The sequence below is a fragment of the Erithacus rubecula genome (genome assembly GCF_903797595.1).
Source record: "Erithacus rubecula genome assembly, chromosome: 26".
Classification (NCBI taxonomy): Eukaryota; Metazoa; Chordata; class Aves; order Passeriformes; family Muscicapidae; genus Erithacus; species Erithacus rubecula.
Genome location: NC_136678.1, coordinates 3624463 through 3642905, shown reverse-complemented (window position 1 = coordinate 3642905; position 18443 = coordinate 3624463). Strand labels below are relative to the sequence as shown.

General features: G+C 54.0%; 1 protein-coding gene across 2 annotated transcripts; it reads right to left on the bottom strand.

The window, feature by feature from the left end:
• Window positions 1-6574: 6574 nt before the first annotated feature.
• BAK1 (BCL2 antagonist/killer 1) lies at window positions 6575-17966 on the bottom strand (the record flags this gene model as incomplete). Of its 2 annotated transcripts, none has more annotated exons than XM_079327496.1 (6): window positions 17556-17966; window positions 13752-13855; window positions 9949-10084; window positions 8742-8885; window positions 7419-7599; window positions 6575-6679 (listed from the first exon to the last, which is right to left on the bottom strand). In XM_079327496.1, exons 2-6 carry the CDS (start codon window positions 13825-13827, stop codon window positions 6575-6577), a joined length of 642 nt encoding a protein of 213 aa, XP_079183622.1. In that variant the 5' UTR covers window positions 13828-13855; window positions 17556-17966. The 2 variants fall into 2 exon arrangements, with proteins under 2 accessions (XP_079183622.1, XP_079183623.1); XM_079327497.1 differs by lacking the exon at window positions 17556-17966 and adding an exon at window positions 14081-14283.
• Between the last annotated feature and the right edge of the window lie 477 nt (window positions 17967-18443).

The window sequence follows — 18443 nt, the reverse complement described above, 5'->3', positions numbered from 1 at the left end:
AAAAACTTTTATTCCTACAAAATTTGAGGGGGTTGGAGGTTGAAAAACCTTTATTTTCACAAAACTTGGGGAGGGTTTGGGGATCTGAAAGAGCTTTTTTCTTACAAAACATGAGAGGATTGGAGTTTGAAAAACCTTTATTCCCATAAAACTTCTGGGTTATGGGGTGTGACCCACTTTTAGAGGCCCTTGACTCAAATTCCAGATCCCTGGCTCTGCTTTGGGGTCAATCCCACCTGAATGGCCAAAGGCAAACACTGCAGTGATAATGTGGCCTTAATTATTTTTTTGGTGATTTAATTAGGAGCCGGATCTGGGTTTGGGGCAGGGCACAAAGTGGATTAGGGGAGCAGCTGCCTCTTTAATTAGGGCCATTTCTGCTCCCTTTGTGTTCACCCTTTGCTCTCCCAGAGGCAGCTCCAGGCCCTGGGAATCCTCTGGAATCCCAGAGATCCCAAACTGGTGGAGCTGGGGGAGGGTATTTATAGCCCCGGGGCCTGGGGGGTAAATATTTATTTGGATTCCAATCCTTAATCTGCTCCTGGCAGATTCTGTGGAAAGCCTGAGCCCCCCACTCCTCATGCAGAGATTTAGATCCAGAGGCTCCTCTCCCTCTCCCTCTCCCTCTCCTCTCCTCTCCTCTCCTCTCCTCTCCTCTCCTCTCCTCTCCTCTCCTCTCCTCTCCTCTCCTCTCCTCTCCTCTCCCTCTCCTCTCCTCTCCTCTCCTCTCCTCCTTCCTCTCCTCTCCTCTCCTCTCCTCTCCTCTCCTCTCCTCTCCCTCTCCTCTCCTCTCCTCTCCTCTACTCTCCTCTCCTCTCCTCTCCTCTCCCTCCTCCTCTCCTCTCCTCTCCTCTCCTCTCCTCTCCCTCCTCTCCCTCATTCCCAGGGTTTAATTCTGTATTAAATGGGTTCAGCATTCCCAGGGATTCAGAATGGATTCAGCATTCCTAGAAATTAATTCTGCACAGAATTCCCAGGGATTCAGAACAGGTTCAGCATTCCCAAAACTAATTCTGCACAGAACAGGTTCAGAATTTCCAGGGATCCATTCTGCACAGAACAGGTTCAGCATTCCCAGGGTTTAATTCTGCACAGAATTGGTTCAGCATTCCCAGAGATTCAGAACAGGTTCATCATTCCCAGGACTCATTCTGCACAGAACAGGTTCCAAATTTCCAGGGTTTAATTCTGCATAAAATGGGCTCAGCATTCCCAGAGATTCAGAACAGGTTCAGCATTCCCAGGACTCATTCTGCACAGAATGGGTGCAGCATTCCCAGAATTTAATTCTGCACAGAATTGGTTCAGCATTCCCAGGGTTTAATTCTGCCTAAAATGGGCTCAGCATTCCCAGGGATTCAGAATGGGCTCAGCATTCCCAGGGATTCAGAATGGGTTCAGCATTCCCAGGGATGCAGAATGGGTTCAGCATTCCCAGGGTTTAATTCTGCCTAAAATGGGTTCAGCATTCCCAGGGATTCAGAATGGGCTCAGCATTCCCAGGGTTTAATTCTGCCTAAAATGGGTTCAGCATTCCCAGGGATTCAGAATGGGCTCAGCATTCCCAGGAATCCATTCAGGGCTCAGCCCCCGTGGCTCTCCCTGCTCCCAGCCCTCCCTGCAGGAATCCTGCCCCCTGTGTGTCCCTGTCCCACCCCTGGCATCCCGAAACCCGAGCCTGGAGCCCCCTGGGGCGCTGCTGGCACTGCCCTGGGGATGGATGGGGTGGGGACAGCTGGGCTGTCCAGCCTGGGGACAGCAGAGCCACCCCTGGGCACACACAGAGCCCCCAAATCCCAGCTGGGCTCTCAGCCAGGACAGCTCCTGGCACAGGGACCGCGGGAGGTGTCCATGGATGGTCTCACCATGACCCTGAGCCCCACGGGGAGCTCCCAAAACCCCCCAGAGTGGGCAGGGGGACAGAGCTGGGGGGGCTGCCAGGGGACAGGTCCAGCTGAACCAGCCCAGGCTGGGTCCTGGACCTCGTGGGTTTTCCTGCCTTTCCTGGGGTGTTTTGTGGCAGAGAACCCTCCTGCTCCTGCCCTGGGATGGGTTTTTTTTTTTCCTTTGTATTTCCTGTGCTTGTTGTTTCCTGCTTGAGGGGGTGTGGACACATCAAAGATCCTCAGTTCTGGGCAGGGGGAGCAGCTGCTGGGACAGCAGAGCCCCACAGCCTCTCCTCTCCATCCCAAAAACATCCCCTCTCCATCCCAAAAAACCTCCCCTCTCCATCCCAAAAACCTCTTCTGTCCATCCCAAAAACATCCCCTCTCCATCCCAGCAACCTCCCCTCTCCATCTCCACCATATTCCCTCTTCCTTCCCTGATTTTCCCTTCTTCATCCCCAAAACTTCCAATTTCCCAAATGCCAATTTCTCCTTTTCCATCCCCACATCCTCCTTTCTCCATCCTGAAAATCTCCCATCTTCCATCCCCACAATTTCCCCTCTCCATCCCCACATCCTCCCCTCTCCATCCCCAAATTTTCCCTCCTTCATCCCCAAAATCCTCCACCCTAATTTCCCCTTTTCCATCCCCTGCTCCAGCTCGTGGAGCAAAATTTCTGGAAGCTTCTGGAAGCAAACCCTGCACACACAGCCAGCAGATGAGTTTGCACTCTGTGTACCATTTTTATTTTGACATAGATATAGATTTATATATATATATATATTACATTATTTAAAAACAGATTATTTGTAAAAACAAACGGGTTTGGTTTGGTTTAGGATTATTTTTTTCAGCGTGTCCCACACAGATCTGCAGGTCTCTCCTTCCCCACCTCATTCCTGTGCATTTCCCCTTTTTTCCCTCTGGAAAAAACAAGGTTTGTGTCCTTGTCCCACCCTCCCAGAGCCACCACAAAGTGTCCCTTAATGTCCTGCAGCACTGGGAAGGGGACACCAGGAAAAGGAGCAGAGGTGACAGTGACAGCGAGGGCTCAGAGCTGCCAGCAGCCCTGGGGCACCTGGGCTGGCTTAGACCTGGCTTAGACCTGGCTTAGACCTGGTTTAGACCTGGTTTAGACCTGGCTTAGACCTGGCTTAGACCTGGTTTAGACCTGGCTTAGACCTGGATTAGACCTGGCTTATACCTGGCTTAGACCTGGTTTAGACCTGGTTTAAACCTGGCTTAGACCTGGCTTAGACCTGGTTTAGACCTGGCTTAGACCTGGTTTTGAGGCTCTGACCCTCAGAGAGCTGGGACTGACTCCTCCATCCAGGCGGGAAGAGCTGGGAGAGGGTGGGATTAAAATCCATCCTCAAACGGGCTCAGTTGGGGTAAAAAGAGGCTCAGAAGGTGTGAAAATGGCTCAAGAGGAGGAAAAATAAACTGAGAGGAGGAAATAAAACTCCTTGGGGCTCTCACCCCCTTTCCATGCACCACCCCAAACTCCTGGGTGAATTCCTGCTGGAAAAATCCTCCTGGATCAATTCATCCTGGGTGAATTCCTGCTGGAAAAATCCTCCTGGATAAATCCTCCAGGTGAATTCACCCCTGGATGAATTCCTCCTGGAAAAATCACTCCTGGATCAATTAATCCTGGATCAATTCCTCCTGGAAAAATTCCTCCTGGGTGAATTCTTTCTGGATAAATCCTCCTGGATAGATCTTCCAGGTGAATTCACCCCTGGATTAATTCCTCCTGGAAAAATCACTCCTGGATCAATTAATCCTGGATCAATTCCTCCTGGATGAATTCTTTCTGGATCAATCCTGGATAAATCCTCTAGGGTGAATTCATTCTGGATGAATTCCTCCTGGAAAAATCCAGATCAATCCTCCTGAATGAATCCTCCAGGGTGAATTCCTCCTGGATCAATTCATCATGGATCAATTCCTCCTGGAAAAATCCCTCCTGGATGAATCCTCCAAGGTGAATTTGCTGCAGGGTGAATTCCTCCTGGATCAATTCATCCTGGGTGAATTCTTTCTGGAAAAATCCCTCCTGGATCAATTCCTCCTGGGTGAATTCATCCTGGATGAATTCCTCCTGGATCAATCCCTCCTGGATCAATCCTCCAGGGTGAATTTACTCCTAGGTGAATTCCTCCTGGAAAAATCCCTCCTGGAAAAATCCCTCCTGGAAAAATCCTCCAGGGTGAATTTGCTGCAGGGTGAATTCCTCCTGGATCAATTCATCCTGGGTGAATTCTTTCTGGATGAATCCTCCTGGGTGAATTCCTCCTGCCAGCCCTCCAGGAATTCCCTGGCTCCCAGGAAATCCCCCCAGGCCCTTTTTCCCTCCCTGCTGTGGGGCTGTGGCCATGCAGGGCTGGGGCACAGTCCCAGTTCAGTCCCAATTTGAGCTTTTTTTCCACCCAGGAAGAGCTGAGAGCAGAGGGAGGAGAGGCACTGACATCCTGAGATTCCTCCCTCTGCAAATCCCCTGAGAAAAACGGATAAAATGGAATTTTTCCTTTGTGCAGCACCTATTGAAGAGTTCTCCCCTCTATCCTGGACTTCAATCCTTTCCCATAAATCTGGAAAAAAATCCTTTATGGCCTCACAGCTGCAAGGGGAAGCTTTAGCTGGGAAATGAGAATTAATGAGCAGCAAAAGCTCTCCCTGATCCATTGGAGCTCCAGGAGTGTGGCTGAAGAAGTGAATTAAAGCTGATTTTTATTTTTTCCAATGACTCTGAAAAGTCCTGCTGGACACACAGCACAAGCAGAGAACCCATAATTTGTCAATCAAGGGGCTGATTAGCAGAAAAAAAAAAAAAAAAAGGAAATAAGGACCAGTGGCTCGTACCCATTGTGGCCAAAAGGCTCCATCTGGTGGTGCTTGCACCCAAAAAGGAAAATCATACTGGTTAAACTGGTGCACAGCACAGGAAAGATTTGGAACTCGAAATCCCAAACTGGGAGAAGAGAAAAGGGAATTTTGTGTGGAGAAATTAAAGGGGAAAAGGCAGCCAGGGGGGATCAGGTGAGCCAGCAGGGCTACAAAACCTGAGCTGTGGCCACCAAACCTGAGCTGTGGCCACCAAAACCTGAGCATGGCCAAGCTGTGCTGCCCTGCACAGGGCAAACACATGCAAGCAGGAGTGGGAATAATAGAGGAAATATTTTATTGTTTTTCTCTTAAGCACAGCCCAGAGCATTGCAATGAAGGAAAAGGGATCCTGCAGGAACAGCCAGGAGCAAAAAATGCCAAGCTCAGATATGGGAACAGGCTGAAAAGTTCATTATTCTGTTTAAAAAGAGGCACAGCACAGGAGAGATGTGATTGTTCAAAAATTCAGGCTGGTCCTGCTAAGCCTGGGCAGCTGCAAGGGGAGAAGAGGAAGGAAACCTTCACCTGCAGCTTGGGAATAATTCCCTGAATTCCCTGCTTGGCAAAAAAAAAAAAAAAAAAAAAAAAAAAAAAAAAAAAAAAAAAAAAATCAAAGGAAGGTTTGGGATGGGAGAGAGGAGCTTGCTCCCCTCCTCACCCCAAAATCTGTCAAGCATCAGTCAGAAACAGAGCCAGGACAAGCAGGGACTGGTTCCCTGCAGCTCCAGTGCTTCCCAGTAAGGGCAGGGAGCCCAACTGGTGGGCAGGGCCACTGATTTTAATGCTGGTGGTTTCCAGATGGGCCAGGAGGGTTTTCATGGGTTCTTTTTTGGGATGTCCATGGAAAGGCTGGGAAAGGCTGCAGGGTTTGGGACAGGGGGAGCTGGAGCAGCTCCTCTGGGATTTCCAGGGGAGCTGGGATCAAACACGGGGGGATGGAGCTGTCAGTGCTGGGAGGGGGCTCAGGACCCTGCACTGGCATTGTCACAGTGCCACTGGGGCAATGTCACAGCCCTCTGCTCCTCCAGAGGAGCCAGAGATGCACCATCCCAAAAATGCACCATCCCAAAAATGCACCATCACAGAGATGTCCTCATTCCAAAGATGTCCCATCCCAAAAACATCCCATCCCAGAGATGCCTCATCCCAAAAATGCACCATCACAGAGATGTCCTTATTCCAAAGATGTCCCATCCCAGACATATCCCATCACAAAGATGCCTGATCCCAAAAACATCCCATCCCAGAGATGCCTCATCTCAAAAATGTCTCGTCCCAAAAACATCCCATCCCAGGGATGTCCCCATCCCCAAAATGTCCCATCCCAGGGATGCCCCATCCCCAAAATGACCCATGCCAGGGATGCCCCATCCCAAAAAATGACCCATCCCAGGGATGCCCCCATCCCCAAAATGCCCCATCCCAGGGATGTCCCCATCCCCAAAATGCCCCATCCCAGGGATGCCCCCATCCCCAAAATGCCCCATCCCAGGGATGCCCCCATCCCCAAAATGCCCCATCCCAGGGATGTCCCCTCCCAGAGCTGCCCTTTCTCAGCAGCTTTTTGAGGCACCACAAGCAGAGCCCCCCCTCTCCCCATTCCTCCCCCGGGGGTGCAGAGACCCCGGACTCTACAGCAGGAGGGTCCCAGCCCCACGGCAGCTCGGGGTGGGGGTCCGGGGGGCTGCGGGGTCGGGCCGGGGGGCTGCGGGCCGGGCGGGGGGTCCGGGGGGCTGCGGGGCCGGGCGGGGATCCGGGGGGCTGCGGGCCGGGCGGGGGGCTCGGTGTCCCCGCCCGCTCAGGAGGTGAAGAAGCGCCGCACCACCAGGTGTCCGAGCAGCAGCGCGGCCGCCACCAGCAGGTATTTGATGTAAATCTCGTTGTAGCGGCGCAGCGCGGCCGCCTGGGGAGGGGACACGGCGGGGTCAGTGCTGGCAGCGCCCGCGACCCCAAACCGCGACCCCGAACTCCAACCCCAAACCGCGATCCCCAAAACTGAGCCCCAAACACTGACCCCAAACCTGCCCCCAGCCCCAAATCTGCCCCTGACCCCAAACTCTGCCCCCAACTCCACACCTGCCCCCTTGACCTCAAACTGTGCCCCCAGCCCCAAACCAGCCCCTCTGCTCCCCAAACCTGCCTCCAGCCCCAACCCAGCCCTTCTTCCCCCAAACCTGCCCTCAGCCCCAAACCTGCCTCCCGCCCCAAAACAGCCCCCGGCCCCAAACCTGCCCCCAGCCCCAAACCTTCCCCTCTGCTCCCCAAACCAGCCCCCAGCCCCAACCCAGCCCCTCTTCCCCCAAACCTGCCCCCTTGACCCCAAACCTGCCCTTCTGCTCCCCAAACCCTGACCCCAAACCAGCTCTCAGCCCAAACCTGCCCTCAGCCCCAAATCAGCCCCCAGCCCCAAATCAGCCCCTCTGCTCCCCAAACCTGCCCCCCAGCCCCAAACCTGCCCTTCTGCTCCCCAAACCCTGACCCCAAACCAGCTCTCAGCCCAAACCTGCCCCCCAGCCCCAACCCAGCCCCTCTGCTCCCCAAACCTGCTCTTCTGCTCCCCAAACCCTGATCCCAAACCTGCCCCCAGCCCCAAACCAGCCCCCTTGACCCCAACCCAGCCCCAGCCCCAGCGCCAGGCTCACCCATCCTCCCTGCTGGGCGATCCAGCGCGCGATGCGGTTCTGCAGCATGAACCGCGCCAGGCAGCGCGCCACGCGCCGCAGGAACCCGCTCACCCCGCGCTGCCACACGTGCATGGCCAGCCGGTAGCCAAAGGCCAGCAGGGCAATCACCCGGCCCCAGTTGATGCCACTCTCGAACAGGCTGCAACAAAGCCCAGACAACCCCTCAATCCCTGCCCGGAGCTCCCGACCCCGGGGGATCCAGCAGCGGGGTTGAGATTGAGGAAATGGTCCCAAATTGTATCAGGAAAAGCTTAGGTTGGGTATTATTGGATTTTTTTTTTTTCATCTGGAAGGGTTGTCCAGCCCTGGTGCAGCTGCCCAGGCTGGGGGATCTCGAGTGATATGATCAGCACTGAAGAAACAGCCTATCACAAAATAATTAGTTTGGATATTTGGGAAAATCTTTTCACTGGAAGGGCTGTCCAGCCCACAGGATCTTGAGCAATATGATCAGGACAAGAGGAAAGAGCCCCAAGTTCTACCACAAAACATTTAGTTTGGATATTATAGAGAATCTTTTTAATGGAAGGGTTGTCCAGCTCAGGGAACCTCAAGAAGTGTGGTCAGGACAAGAGGAAATGGCCCCAAGCTCTATCACAAAATAATTAGTTTGGATAGTTGGGAAAAATCTTTTCACTGGAAGGGCTGTCCAGCCCAGGGGACCTTGAGCAATATGATCAGGATTGAGAATATAGCCCCCAGTTCTATCAGGAAACATTCAGTTTGGATATTATGGAGAATCTTTTCACTGGAAGGGCTGTCCAGCCCAGGGGACCTTGAGCAATATGATCAGGACAAGAGGAAAGAGCCCCAAGTTCTACCACAAAACATTTAGTTTGGATATTTAGGAAAGTCTAGTCACTGCAATAGTTGTCCAACCCAGGGGATCTTAAGCAATATGATCAGGATTGAGGAAACAGCCCCACATTTAATTTACCTGAGCAGGACAGTGGCAGGGACAGTGACAGGAGTTAATTTGATTTAATTTAATTTAATTTACCTGCGTGCGTTGCCGCCTCAGCCAGCGCGGCTTCCCGGACAGGGGAGCAGGAAAAGGACAGAAAGGAAGGAGTTAGACACAAACACTGGAGAAAAGAAGGAATTGGACACAAACACCAAGCAGAGGGAACAGGGACAGGACTGTCACCACCAGAGGTGTTTGGAGGAGTGACAGGAGCCCACAGACAGGAGCCCAGAGACAGGGACACAGTGACAGGTTTAACCCGACCTCCCTTCCCCTTCTCCTGCAGGGAACGGCCCCAGGCCATGCTGAGGCTGTACCTGGAGGCGATTTTGGTGAAGCTCTCGTAGGCGTTGTCGCGGGTGGGCTGCAGGGTCTCCAGCATGGTGCGGAACTCGGCGTCGTAGCGCCGGTAGATGTCATCACCAATGATGGCCAAGCGCTGCCCCACCTGGCTGCCAGTGCTGCAGGGTGACAGGGGAGTCAGGCCCGGCTCAGGAGAGTCAGGCCAGGCTCAGGAGAGTGTGTATTGGGTTGAAGTGGCCAGAAATGTGGATTCTGTCCCCATCTGTTCCAGCCGGGTGGGACAGTGACCCTGATCTCCTGGCACATATTCTCTGCTAATGGGCCATCTTTAAACCAGCTGGGACAATCATCTTTACCTTCCCCATGACCCACCCTTCATCCAGGAGGTATCACCTGTTAATGGGCCATTGTTACAAACTGGGTGTGGCAGCGATTCTTATCTCTGTGGGAGATATCTCCTGTTAATGGGCCATTGTTACAAACTGGGTGTGGCAGTGATCTTTATCTCCTGGCACATACTATCTGCTAATGGGCCATCTTTAAACCAGCTGGGGCAATCATCTTTATCTTTCCACAGCCCATCCTCCCTCCAGGAGATATCTCCTGTTCATGGCCAGTGAGTCCCAGTGCATGACTGATAAAATTCCATCATCCCACTGGGAGATGCTCCAGCCAGGGGAGGAGCCAAGCCTTTCCTACCCAGATAAAAACTGAGATTTGGAACACCAGAGCACCTTTCCCACTGGATTCCAGAGGAAAGCCAGACCTTTCCACATCATCCCTGCACCTTCAGAGGAAATTGCACCTTCTCCAGGAGCACTGCTCCAGCTGAACCACATCTGCCCCTGCTGGAGGATGCAGCCACCATTGAATGGGACTGCTGCCACCACCCTGACTGACTGACGGGTGTCAGCTTGGATTCTGACTCTGGCAGTGTTTTGGGATTGTTCTTTGTAATACTGCATTTCCATTTTAATTTTCCTAGTAAAGAACTGTTATTCCTAATTCCCATATCTGTGCCTGAGAGCCCTTTAATTTCAAAATTATAATAATATGGAGGGAGGAGGTTTACATTCTCCATTTCAAAGAGAATCTTCTGCCTTTATTGGCAAACACCTGTCCTTCAAACCAGGACAGGAGAGTCAGGCCCAGCTCTGGAGTTTCAGGCCTGTCTCAGGAGCACAGCCTGGCTCAGGGTGAGAGGTGGGAGTGAGGATTCACCTGTCCAGGTCCTGCTGGATTTGCTCCATCTCGGGGTCGGGCGGCAGCTCTGCCCCTCGCTCCTGGCGCTCCTGCTGGTAGCGGTGGAAGGCGTAGCTCCTGAACACCTCCTCAGCCTCCTCGGCCACCTGGCCCTCTGCTGAGGCACAGGGACAGCACTCAGGGCACAGCCTCCCCTCCCTCCACCCTCTCACCTGGCAGAGGCCATGCCCTCACTGCCACCCCCAGTTTATGCTGTTTGTGTTAACGCCAGCCCCCAGCAGCGATTCCAAAAAATACCCGACAGGAGGGAGTCCTCAGAGAATTCATTGTGTTTCAAATCATGCTTGGCTCTTCAGGAATTCCTCTGGATTCTGGTTCCAGCTGGACAGTGGCTCCCACAGCCCCACTGAGTGGCCCCACAGGGACACTGCTCTTTGTTTGGGACAGGAGTGGTGGGGCAGGATCAGAGCTCAGCTTTCACAGAGCACCCAGACACCTCCAGGTACAGGAGGATGCAGAGTGGGGGATCCTGCAGGACTGTGGGTTTGGGGGATCTCCCCATCCTTGGGGACAGCACCTCCAGCAGCAGCTCCACAGCAGCCCAACCCTGTCCCACCACTCCATCAATCTAGAATCTGCATTTTCAACCTGAGATCTTCCTGCCCAGGGCTAGGAAACAAGGGCACAGCTGTGCTGGCAGTGCTGCCCCACAAACCCCATCCCCAAAATCCCCTAATCCCACCAAATCCTCCTCACAGTTTTTCTGGCTAGTCCCACCTCCCTGTCCCGTGCTCAGGTCACACCAGCAGAGCTGAAGGGAAAGGACAGCTCCTGTCACTTTTTCCAGGAGTTGTTTTTTTGTTTTCAAACACGGGTTTGTTTGGTGACAAACAAATCCTTCCCCTTCTGGGAACTGGGAATCAGTGACGCTCCAGGGAGAGCCAGAAAACGAAACCAACTGAGTCAGAGTTTCAGGGAGAGGAGTGCAAACACTCGGCCAGACAGAAGAGGAAATCTCTGCACAAAAATAATCCCTGGGCTTGGTTACCCCAGGAGCTATTTTTAGTAACACCTGGACAGGAGGACACCACCCCCCTTTCCCACAGGTGCTACCCCCAGCACCCACTGGGATTGTGCTGGGATCTCTCCCACTCAAGGGATCTGGATCAGGGGTTGCCTGGTGGATTCCCAGTGCCCAGGGGAGGTTTGGAGCTGCTTGGGGATCTCTGGAAGGGAGGAACTGCTCCATGTCTGCTCCATGTCTGCTCCACATCTCCTCCATGCCTGTTCCACATCTGCTCTGTGGCTACTCTGTGTCTGCTCCATGTTTGCTCCACATCTGTTCCACATCTCCTCTGTGCCTGCTCCTTGTCTGTCCATGTTCTGCTCAGTGTCTGCTCCATGTTTGCTCCCTGTTCTGCTCTGTGCCTGCTCCATGTTCTGCTCTGTGCCTGCTCCATGTTTGCTCCTTGTTCTGCTCAGTGTCTGCTCCACATCTCCTCCATGCCTGCCCTGTGGCTGCCCCACGTCTGCTCTGTTTCTGCCCCATGTTTGCCTCTTGCCTGACTCGTGTCTTTTTTGTGTCTGCCCCATCTCTGGCCTGTGGCTATTCCATGTCTGCTCCATCTCTGCTCCATGTCTACTCCACGTCTGTCCCGTGGCTGCCCCATGGCTGTTGTGTCTGCCCCATGGCTGTCCCATGTTTGCTCTGTGTCTGTTCCACATTAACTCCCTGTCTGCTCCATGTCTGCTCCATGTCTGCTCCGTGTGTGCCCCATTGTCTGCTCCACATTTGCTCCACATTTGCTCCATGTCTATCTGTATCTGTTCCATGTCTGCTCAGTGTCTGCTCCACATCTACTCTGTGTCAGCTCTGTGTGCTCCGTGTTTGTGTCTGCTCCACGTCTACTCTGTATCTGCTTTGTGTCTGCTCCACGTCTGCTCTGTATCTGCTCTATGTTCACTCCATGTCTGCTCTGTATCTGCTCTATGTTCACTCCATGTCTGCTCTGTATCTGCTCTATGTTCACTCCACGTCTGCTCTGTATCTGCTCTATGTTCACTCCATGTCTGCTCTGTATCTGCTCTATGTGCTCCCTGTCTGCCCCATGTCTGCTCCACATTTGCTGCACGTTTGCTCCATGTCTATCTGTGTCTGTTCCATGTCTGCTCAGTGTCAGCTCTGTGTGCTCCATGTCTGTTCTATGTCTGTGTCTGCTCCACATTTATTCTGTATCTGCTTTGTGTCTGCTCCGTGTTCACTCCATGTCTGCTCTGTATCTGCTCCCTCCATCCCCAGCTCCCTCAGCACTGGGACCCACAGCACAGGCAGCACTGCCTGGACCCAGAGAGCCCTAAGCACTCAACACTTGCATTTCTGTGTGATATCCTGCATTTCTCACTGCTCCCATCTCCCAGGAGCAGCTGGGCTGTGGGAAAAACTGGCAGCTCTGGCTAAAAAATCTCCATCAGCCCCAAGCAACTACTCCAGGCAGTGACAGGACCTGGTGAAACCTGTGAAACCCCATCCCTTGGAGCCCAGGAGACAGATCAACTCCCTGCACAGAGGGAGATCCCAGCCTGGAAGCAGAAAGGGAAGTGAGAGGAGATTTCTGCCCCCAGCCTTGGCACAAGCAGCAGCACCTTGGCCATGCCCAAGCTGAGGGATCACAGCCCAAGCAAATCCCTGGGCAGGAGGGAAATCTCTGCTGCATCCAGAAGCAAACAAGCAGAGCCCCAGGTGAAATCCAGCCTCAATCCCTGCCACAAAGCCTCTTTCCACCCCTCAATCCCACAGTGGAAGCTGCACATCCCTGCTCCCACTGGGGCCCATGAGGCTCTGCCACTTCCAAATTCCAGAGGTGGAATTCCTCCCACCTCTCCCTGAGTTTTGGGAAGCAGAGGGATGCTGGGGCTGCTGCCAAGAAAGCAGGAACTGGGACTGTGACTCAGCGTGCTCAGAGCTGATTTCTTACTGCTTTTCACATCAGCATCTCACTGGCCTCAACAGGAAATGAGCAAACAGCTGTTGCTGGATTTCTGTACCTCCTGGACTCTGGCATGGCAAGGATGGAATATTTTCCTTCCAGTGCCACCACAGGGAGAGAGGGAGAGGAGCCCAGGCAGGAGCAGAGCAGAAATCCCATTTTGAGGGCAGAGCCCTGGGCTGGGCTAGGCTCCCCCTCCCCAATCCCCACCTTGACAGAGCTGACTCAGCTGATTTACCCTCCAGCAGCACCAGGAGTCACATTTCATCCTGCTGGGGTGAACTGGGAGCTGAGGGTTTTTCCCAGTTCCTGTGGCCCCGTTCCCAGTTTCACCCATTCAGCAGGGCTGGGCTGGGCTGGGCTCACACGGGGACAGAGTGACCCTGCCCTGCCAGGACCTGAGGTCACCCCTAGGCCACCAGACTGCCTGAGATCTGCTTTCTATGATTTAAACCCCAAACATCTCCTGCTTTCTCCTGCTCAGGAAGGAAATACAGGACACCAGACAGCTCCCAGCACTTTGTTCTCCCCGTGCCTCCCAACCCCACCTTGCTGCCCACCCTGACACAATCCTTGATTAATTTGGATGGAAAAGAACCTTAAATCTCACCCAGTTCCACCTCCCACCAGACCAGGATTCTCCAAGCCCTGGAAGCCCCAGAAGCACTGAGCACCTCCCAGTTCAATTCATTACCCAGCTGATTTTCTATCCCAGCCCTGCAAAAAGCCCTGGAGGCAGGAAATCCCATCTTGCCAAACCAACACAGCAGGGCAATGGATAAAAAAATCAAGATTTGAAGCTCCTCCCTCCCCTGAGCACCCCAAAATTTTTACCTGAGCTGAGCCTGCGCCTGTGGCTCCCCCGGCGTTCCTCCAGCCGTGGAGGGTCCCCCTCATTCCCTGAGGCCATTGCAGAGGTTTGGGAGTGGCAGCTTCACCTGGAAGGGTGATGGAGATGATGAAGGAGCCCTGTGGTCCCTCAGCCCCAGGAATCCCCTTTGGCAGAGCCCACTGCTCAGTAAAGCTGTTTTTATCTCTGCCACAGAAGGCTCCTCCCATCCTGGTTCATTCTTTCCCCACAAAATGCTCTGCACTGGGTCCACTCCACCTTCCCTGGACTCCACCTATCGATATTTACAACAAAAAGAGACCCCACATCTCACATGCTGAGATCAACTTCCTTCCTCCTTTCCCATCCTGTCTGAGAGAAGTGTGTACTGCACAAGGTCTTCCTCACCCCAGACCACAGAACTTCTTAAAAGGCTGAAAAAAAAAATTCCAGCATCTCTTTGACCCTCTGGCTGCAACCACACCGAGCTATGACACCTCCATGAGATGAGTCCTGATTTCCTCCAGGACACAATTTTCCAATAATTCCCCTTTGTAATGTAATGTAATTCTTTACATTTCCCCTCTCAAAAAATCAGAAAATTAAATGAGCACTAAACACAAAGCTCAGATTTCCCCTGAAGTTCACAGGTATCCTAAACAGGGCTCATCAGAGCTCCTTCACCCCAGAGGTTTGGGAGTGAGACCGTGAAGTTCCTGTCAGGATCAGGGCAGCTCCTTGCTGCTGTCTGACATTCCAGAGCATATTCCCAGCCCACAGTCCCACAGGCCAGAGTTGAGGGCTGTCCTGAACTCATGGATGAGACACAATTCCTGATGAAAATTAAGTTGCATCCTGGACAAAAATAAAGGGATAAATAAACACCCACTGCTATGGGTGAAGTGCACAACGTGGTTCAAGCTCATGGATTCACACTGGACATTGTTCAGGAGGGAAAATCAATGTGGGGCAGGAAGTACAGCTTGTTTTCCCTGGGATGGGGCCTGGAAGTGCAAAGTGGCTCAGAAAATCAGCTGCTGGCACAGCTGCACTCAGGGGCCTGAGGCTGGTGACCAGGATGGAAATGATGCTTTTTCCCACATTCTGAAGGTGGGAGGACAGGATTTCCCCCTTCCTCCCCAAACTCAAACACCCCATCCAAGGAAGAGCTGAGAATGCAGTGAGGATCATCAGCTGGGACCAGGGGTCAATCCCTGGGGAGAGCTGCTGGCCACAAACCCAGATCAGCTCTAGAACTGCCTCTCCTGACCCTCAAAATCACAGAATTCCCAGCCCTGGGGAGTGTCCATCCCCTGGGATATGCAGATCCCTTGGGATGGTGCAGATCTTTGGATTCCATCTCCTGGGATGTTCAAATTCCCTGGGATGGTGCAGATCCTTTGGATTCCATGCCTGGGATTAGCAGATCCCCTGGGATGTGCAGATCCCCCAGGGCTGGTGAAGATCTCCTGGAATGGTGCAGATCCCCTGGTATGGTGTCCATCCCCTGGGATGTGCAGATCCTGTGTGGATTCCATCCCCTGGGATGTGCAGATCCTGTGGATTCCATCCCCTGGTATGGTGTCCATCCCCCAGATTCCATCCCCTGGGATGTGCAGATCCTGTGGATTCCATCCCCTGGGATGTGCAGATCCTGTGGATTCCATCCCCTGGGATGGTGTCCATCCCCTCCTCCTCTGAGGAGCCTCCTGTGCCATCCCAGCCCATGCTGAGCCCACCTGCACTGGGAGCAGCTCCCTGGAGCTGTGGGAACTGGCACCAGTGGGAGTTTCCTCTGCACCCCACAGTGGCACAGGGTGCTGGGAGGGTGTGAGTGCACCCAGCAAAGAGCTCCAGGAGCCTCTGGAGCTTTCCCAGCTGGGCCTGTGGGGCAGCAGGGCTGTGTCCCACAGCGACCCAGGGCTGCCCATGGGTGACAGGGACTTTTCCTTCCTGGAATGAGGGAGGGCTGTCAGAGTGAGGACACTCATCAGAGGCAGATGACTCATGATTTTCAGCTTGCATTTCGTTTTAAGCACTGCATGAACTTTTGTTTTCAGTTTCCTTCTGGGCCCTGGCACACACAGGATGTGTTCCTGTGACACAGGACGCTGCAGCCCTGTCACTGCTGTCCCCAAATGCCCCAAAAGAGTTCACTGCCTGTCTCTGCAGGGGTCAGAGTGCCTCAGATCATCCTGCCCAGGTTCCAGAGCTGCTGTCTGTGCTCCTCCTGCTTCCCACCTTCCCTGTTCTCCCTTTGTTATGGGAACAGGGTGCTGGAGAACAGGGCAAGGTGTGAAGGAGGAGATGACACCCAGAGACAGCCCAGGGCTGCAGGAAATGAAAACCCTCCAAGATTTGAGTCAAGGCTCAAAGAAGGGTGTCAGGGAAGCTGCAGGGTCTGATTCACCCTACAATGGTTTGTGGGAGGCTGCAAAGTGTTAAAAGCAGCAGCCAGAACTTTCCAGAATTTAGCTGCACCTCCAAGGTGGAACAGGGCTCTTACCTTTATCAGCAGCACCTGCCATGCCAAGAATGAACCTTCCTGGGACCCCCCAGCCCTCCCCAAACAAACAAAGGCCACAACTCCTCATTTCCCCCTCTTTCCATCTCCTCCTAGAGGTCTCAGGCACATTTCCTGTGTCTTTTGTCACACTCACCACTCATCACTTCTCCCAGCTTTTCTCCAGAGCAAAGTTCCTGAGCCCTGGTTCAGGGAAGATGGTGGGAAGGGAAGCAGATCCATGAGGATCCACAAGAGCAGCTGCAATCCCCATATCCAAGCCCAGCCACAGGCTCTGGAGTGAATGTGCTGTGAATGCCAGGAAATCGATGGAGCATCCCCTGGGATGAGATTTTGGCAGCTCTGGTGTGTGGCAGTGACTCCATCAGGCTGTGCAGGGCAGCAATCCCAGCTGGGACAGAGATCCTGCAGAACTCCTGATCCCATCCCTCCTGGGACAGAGATCCCACAGGATTCCTGATCCCATCCCTGCCAGGGACAGAAATCCTGCAGAACTCCTGATCCCATCCCTCCTGGAACAGACATCCTGCAGGATTCCTGATCCCATCCCTGCCTGGGACAGAGATCCCACAGGATTCCTGATCCCATCCCTGCCAGGGACAGAGATCCCACAGGATTCCTGATCCCATCCCTGCCAGGGACAGAAATCCTGCAGAACTGATCCCATCCCTCCTGGGACAGAGATCCCACAGGATTCCTGATCCCATCCCTGCCTGGGACAGAGATCCCACAGGATTCCTGATCCCATCCCTGCCCAGCCAGATCAGAGCCAGAGCCGCTCCCCTCCCCCTACCCAGGGTAGCAAAATGGGGACTTTGCTCAGTTTGGGGTTTCCCTACTTTGGGGTTTCCCCACTTTGGGGGTCGCACGGCCCCAGGATGGGCAAACGACCCCCAGCATCCCTCCAGCCGCGGTCGCCCCCGGCGGGGCCAGCAGAGCCACCCGTGCCCAGGTCACAGCCCGGGTGTCCCCCGCTGTTCATTGGGGACAGCTCTGCCCGGTGTCCCCTCAGGCCCTGCCTGATGCCGCGGGCGGCTGTCACCGCGTGAAAACGCGACCGGAGAAAGCTCAGTTAAACGAGGGGAAATCCCCTTTTTAGGGCAGCTAATTCCCTTTTTTGGCGCAGCGACCCGCCCGGAGCAGGACCCAAATCTTGACAACGGCGATTTCCTGCACTTTGAGAATCTTTGTCGCTGTCACCCGCCCCTCATCCTGCCCGGAGAACGGGGATAACCCGTCCCAGAGGAGTTTGGGGAGGGGGAAACGGGGGTACCCATCCACTCACCGCGTCCCGGCGGGGAGCAGCGGGTCGCAGCTATCGCATCCCTGCCGGGATCCGCTCCATCCCTCCGGCCGCTCCCTTCTGCGCAAAGGAAACGCGCGGGGCCGCGCAGGAGGAGGGAAAAGAAGAAGGAAAGAAAAAAAAAAATCAAATAGAAACCCAACCCCGCTGACCATAGATAGTCGCGGGCGCGGAGCCGCGCAGGACTCAGCTCCCTCTAGAGGCACCAACCCCGGGCGGAGCAGCGGGGGATTTTTGGGGGGTTCTGGGGGAGCTGAAGCATCGCCGGGTCGTTGTCACCCCCGCACCCTCCTTGCGGGGCTTTCCTGGAAATCTCCGGCTCCTCCAGAGGATCGCGGAGCTTTTCCTTAAACGGCTGGACCTTAAATTCTCCCTCTGCCTGCTACCCGGCCGAGAGCAGAAAAAGAAACGATTTGAGAGTTGCTGGTTTCTGGGACGGAACTTGTGTGGATCAAATATTTTAAAAAATAAATAAATAAAATCAAGTCACGGGTGTAGAGGAGGCTCCCACCGAGCGCCTTTGGGAACTGGAAATCGCTGAGATTTGGGGAAACCCCAGCAGCTCCAGGAGAGGTAGATTCAGCCCTGGAGGGTTCAGCAATCTGGCCCAGCTGCTTTTCCTCTCCTCGCTCCTTGGGCCGCTGCCAGGGGCGCTGCTGGGGCTGGAAAATGCCAGATAAGCAGAGCTTTGGGGCTGGGCAGACGCCTGGCTGCTGATTATCGCATCGCTTGTCTGCCCCACGGGATCTGCCCCGCAGACAGGGATTTGGGAATTCTTGGTTAACTGAGCTTTTCCAGGGAAAAGCGGCCCCGGGCTGCAGAGGGTCCTGCTCTGGAGATTTGGGCTGCTGGGCACGCCCTGCTGAGGGT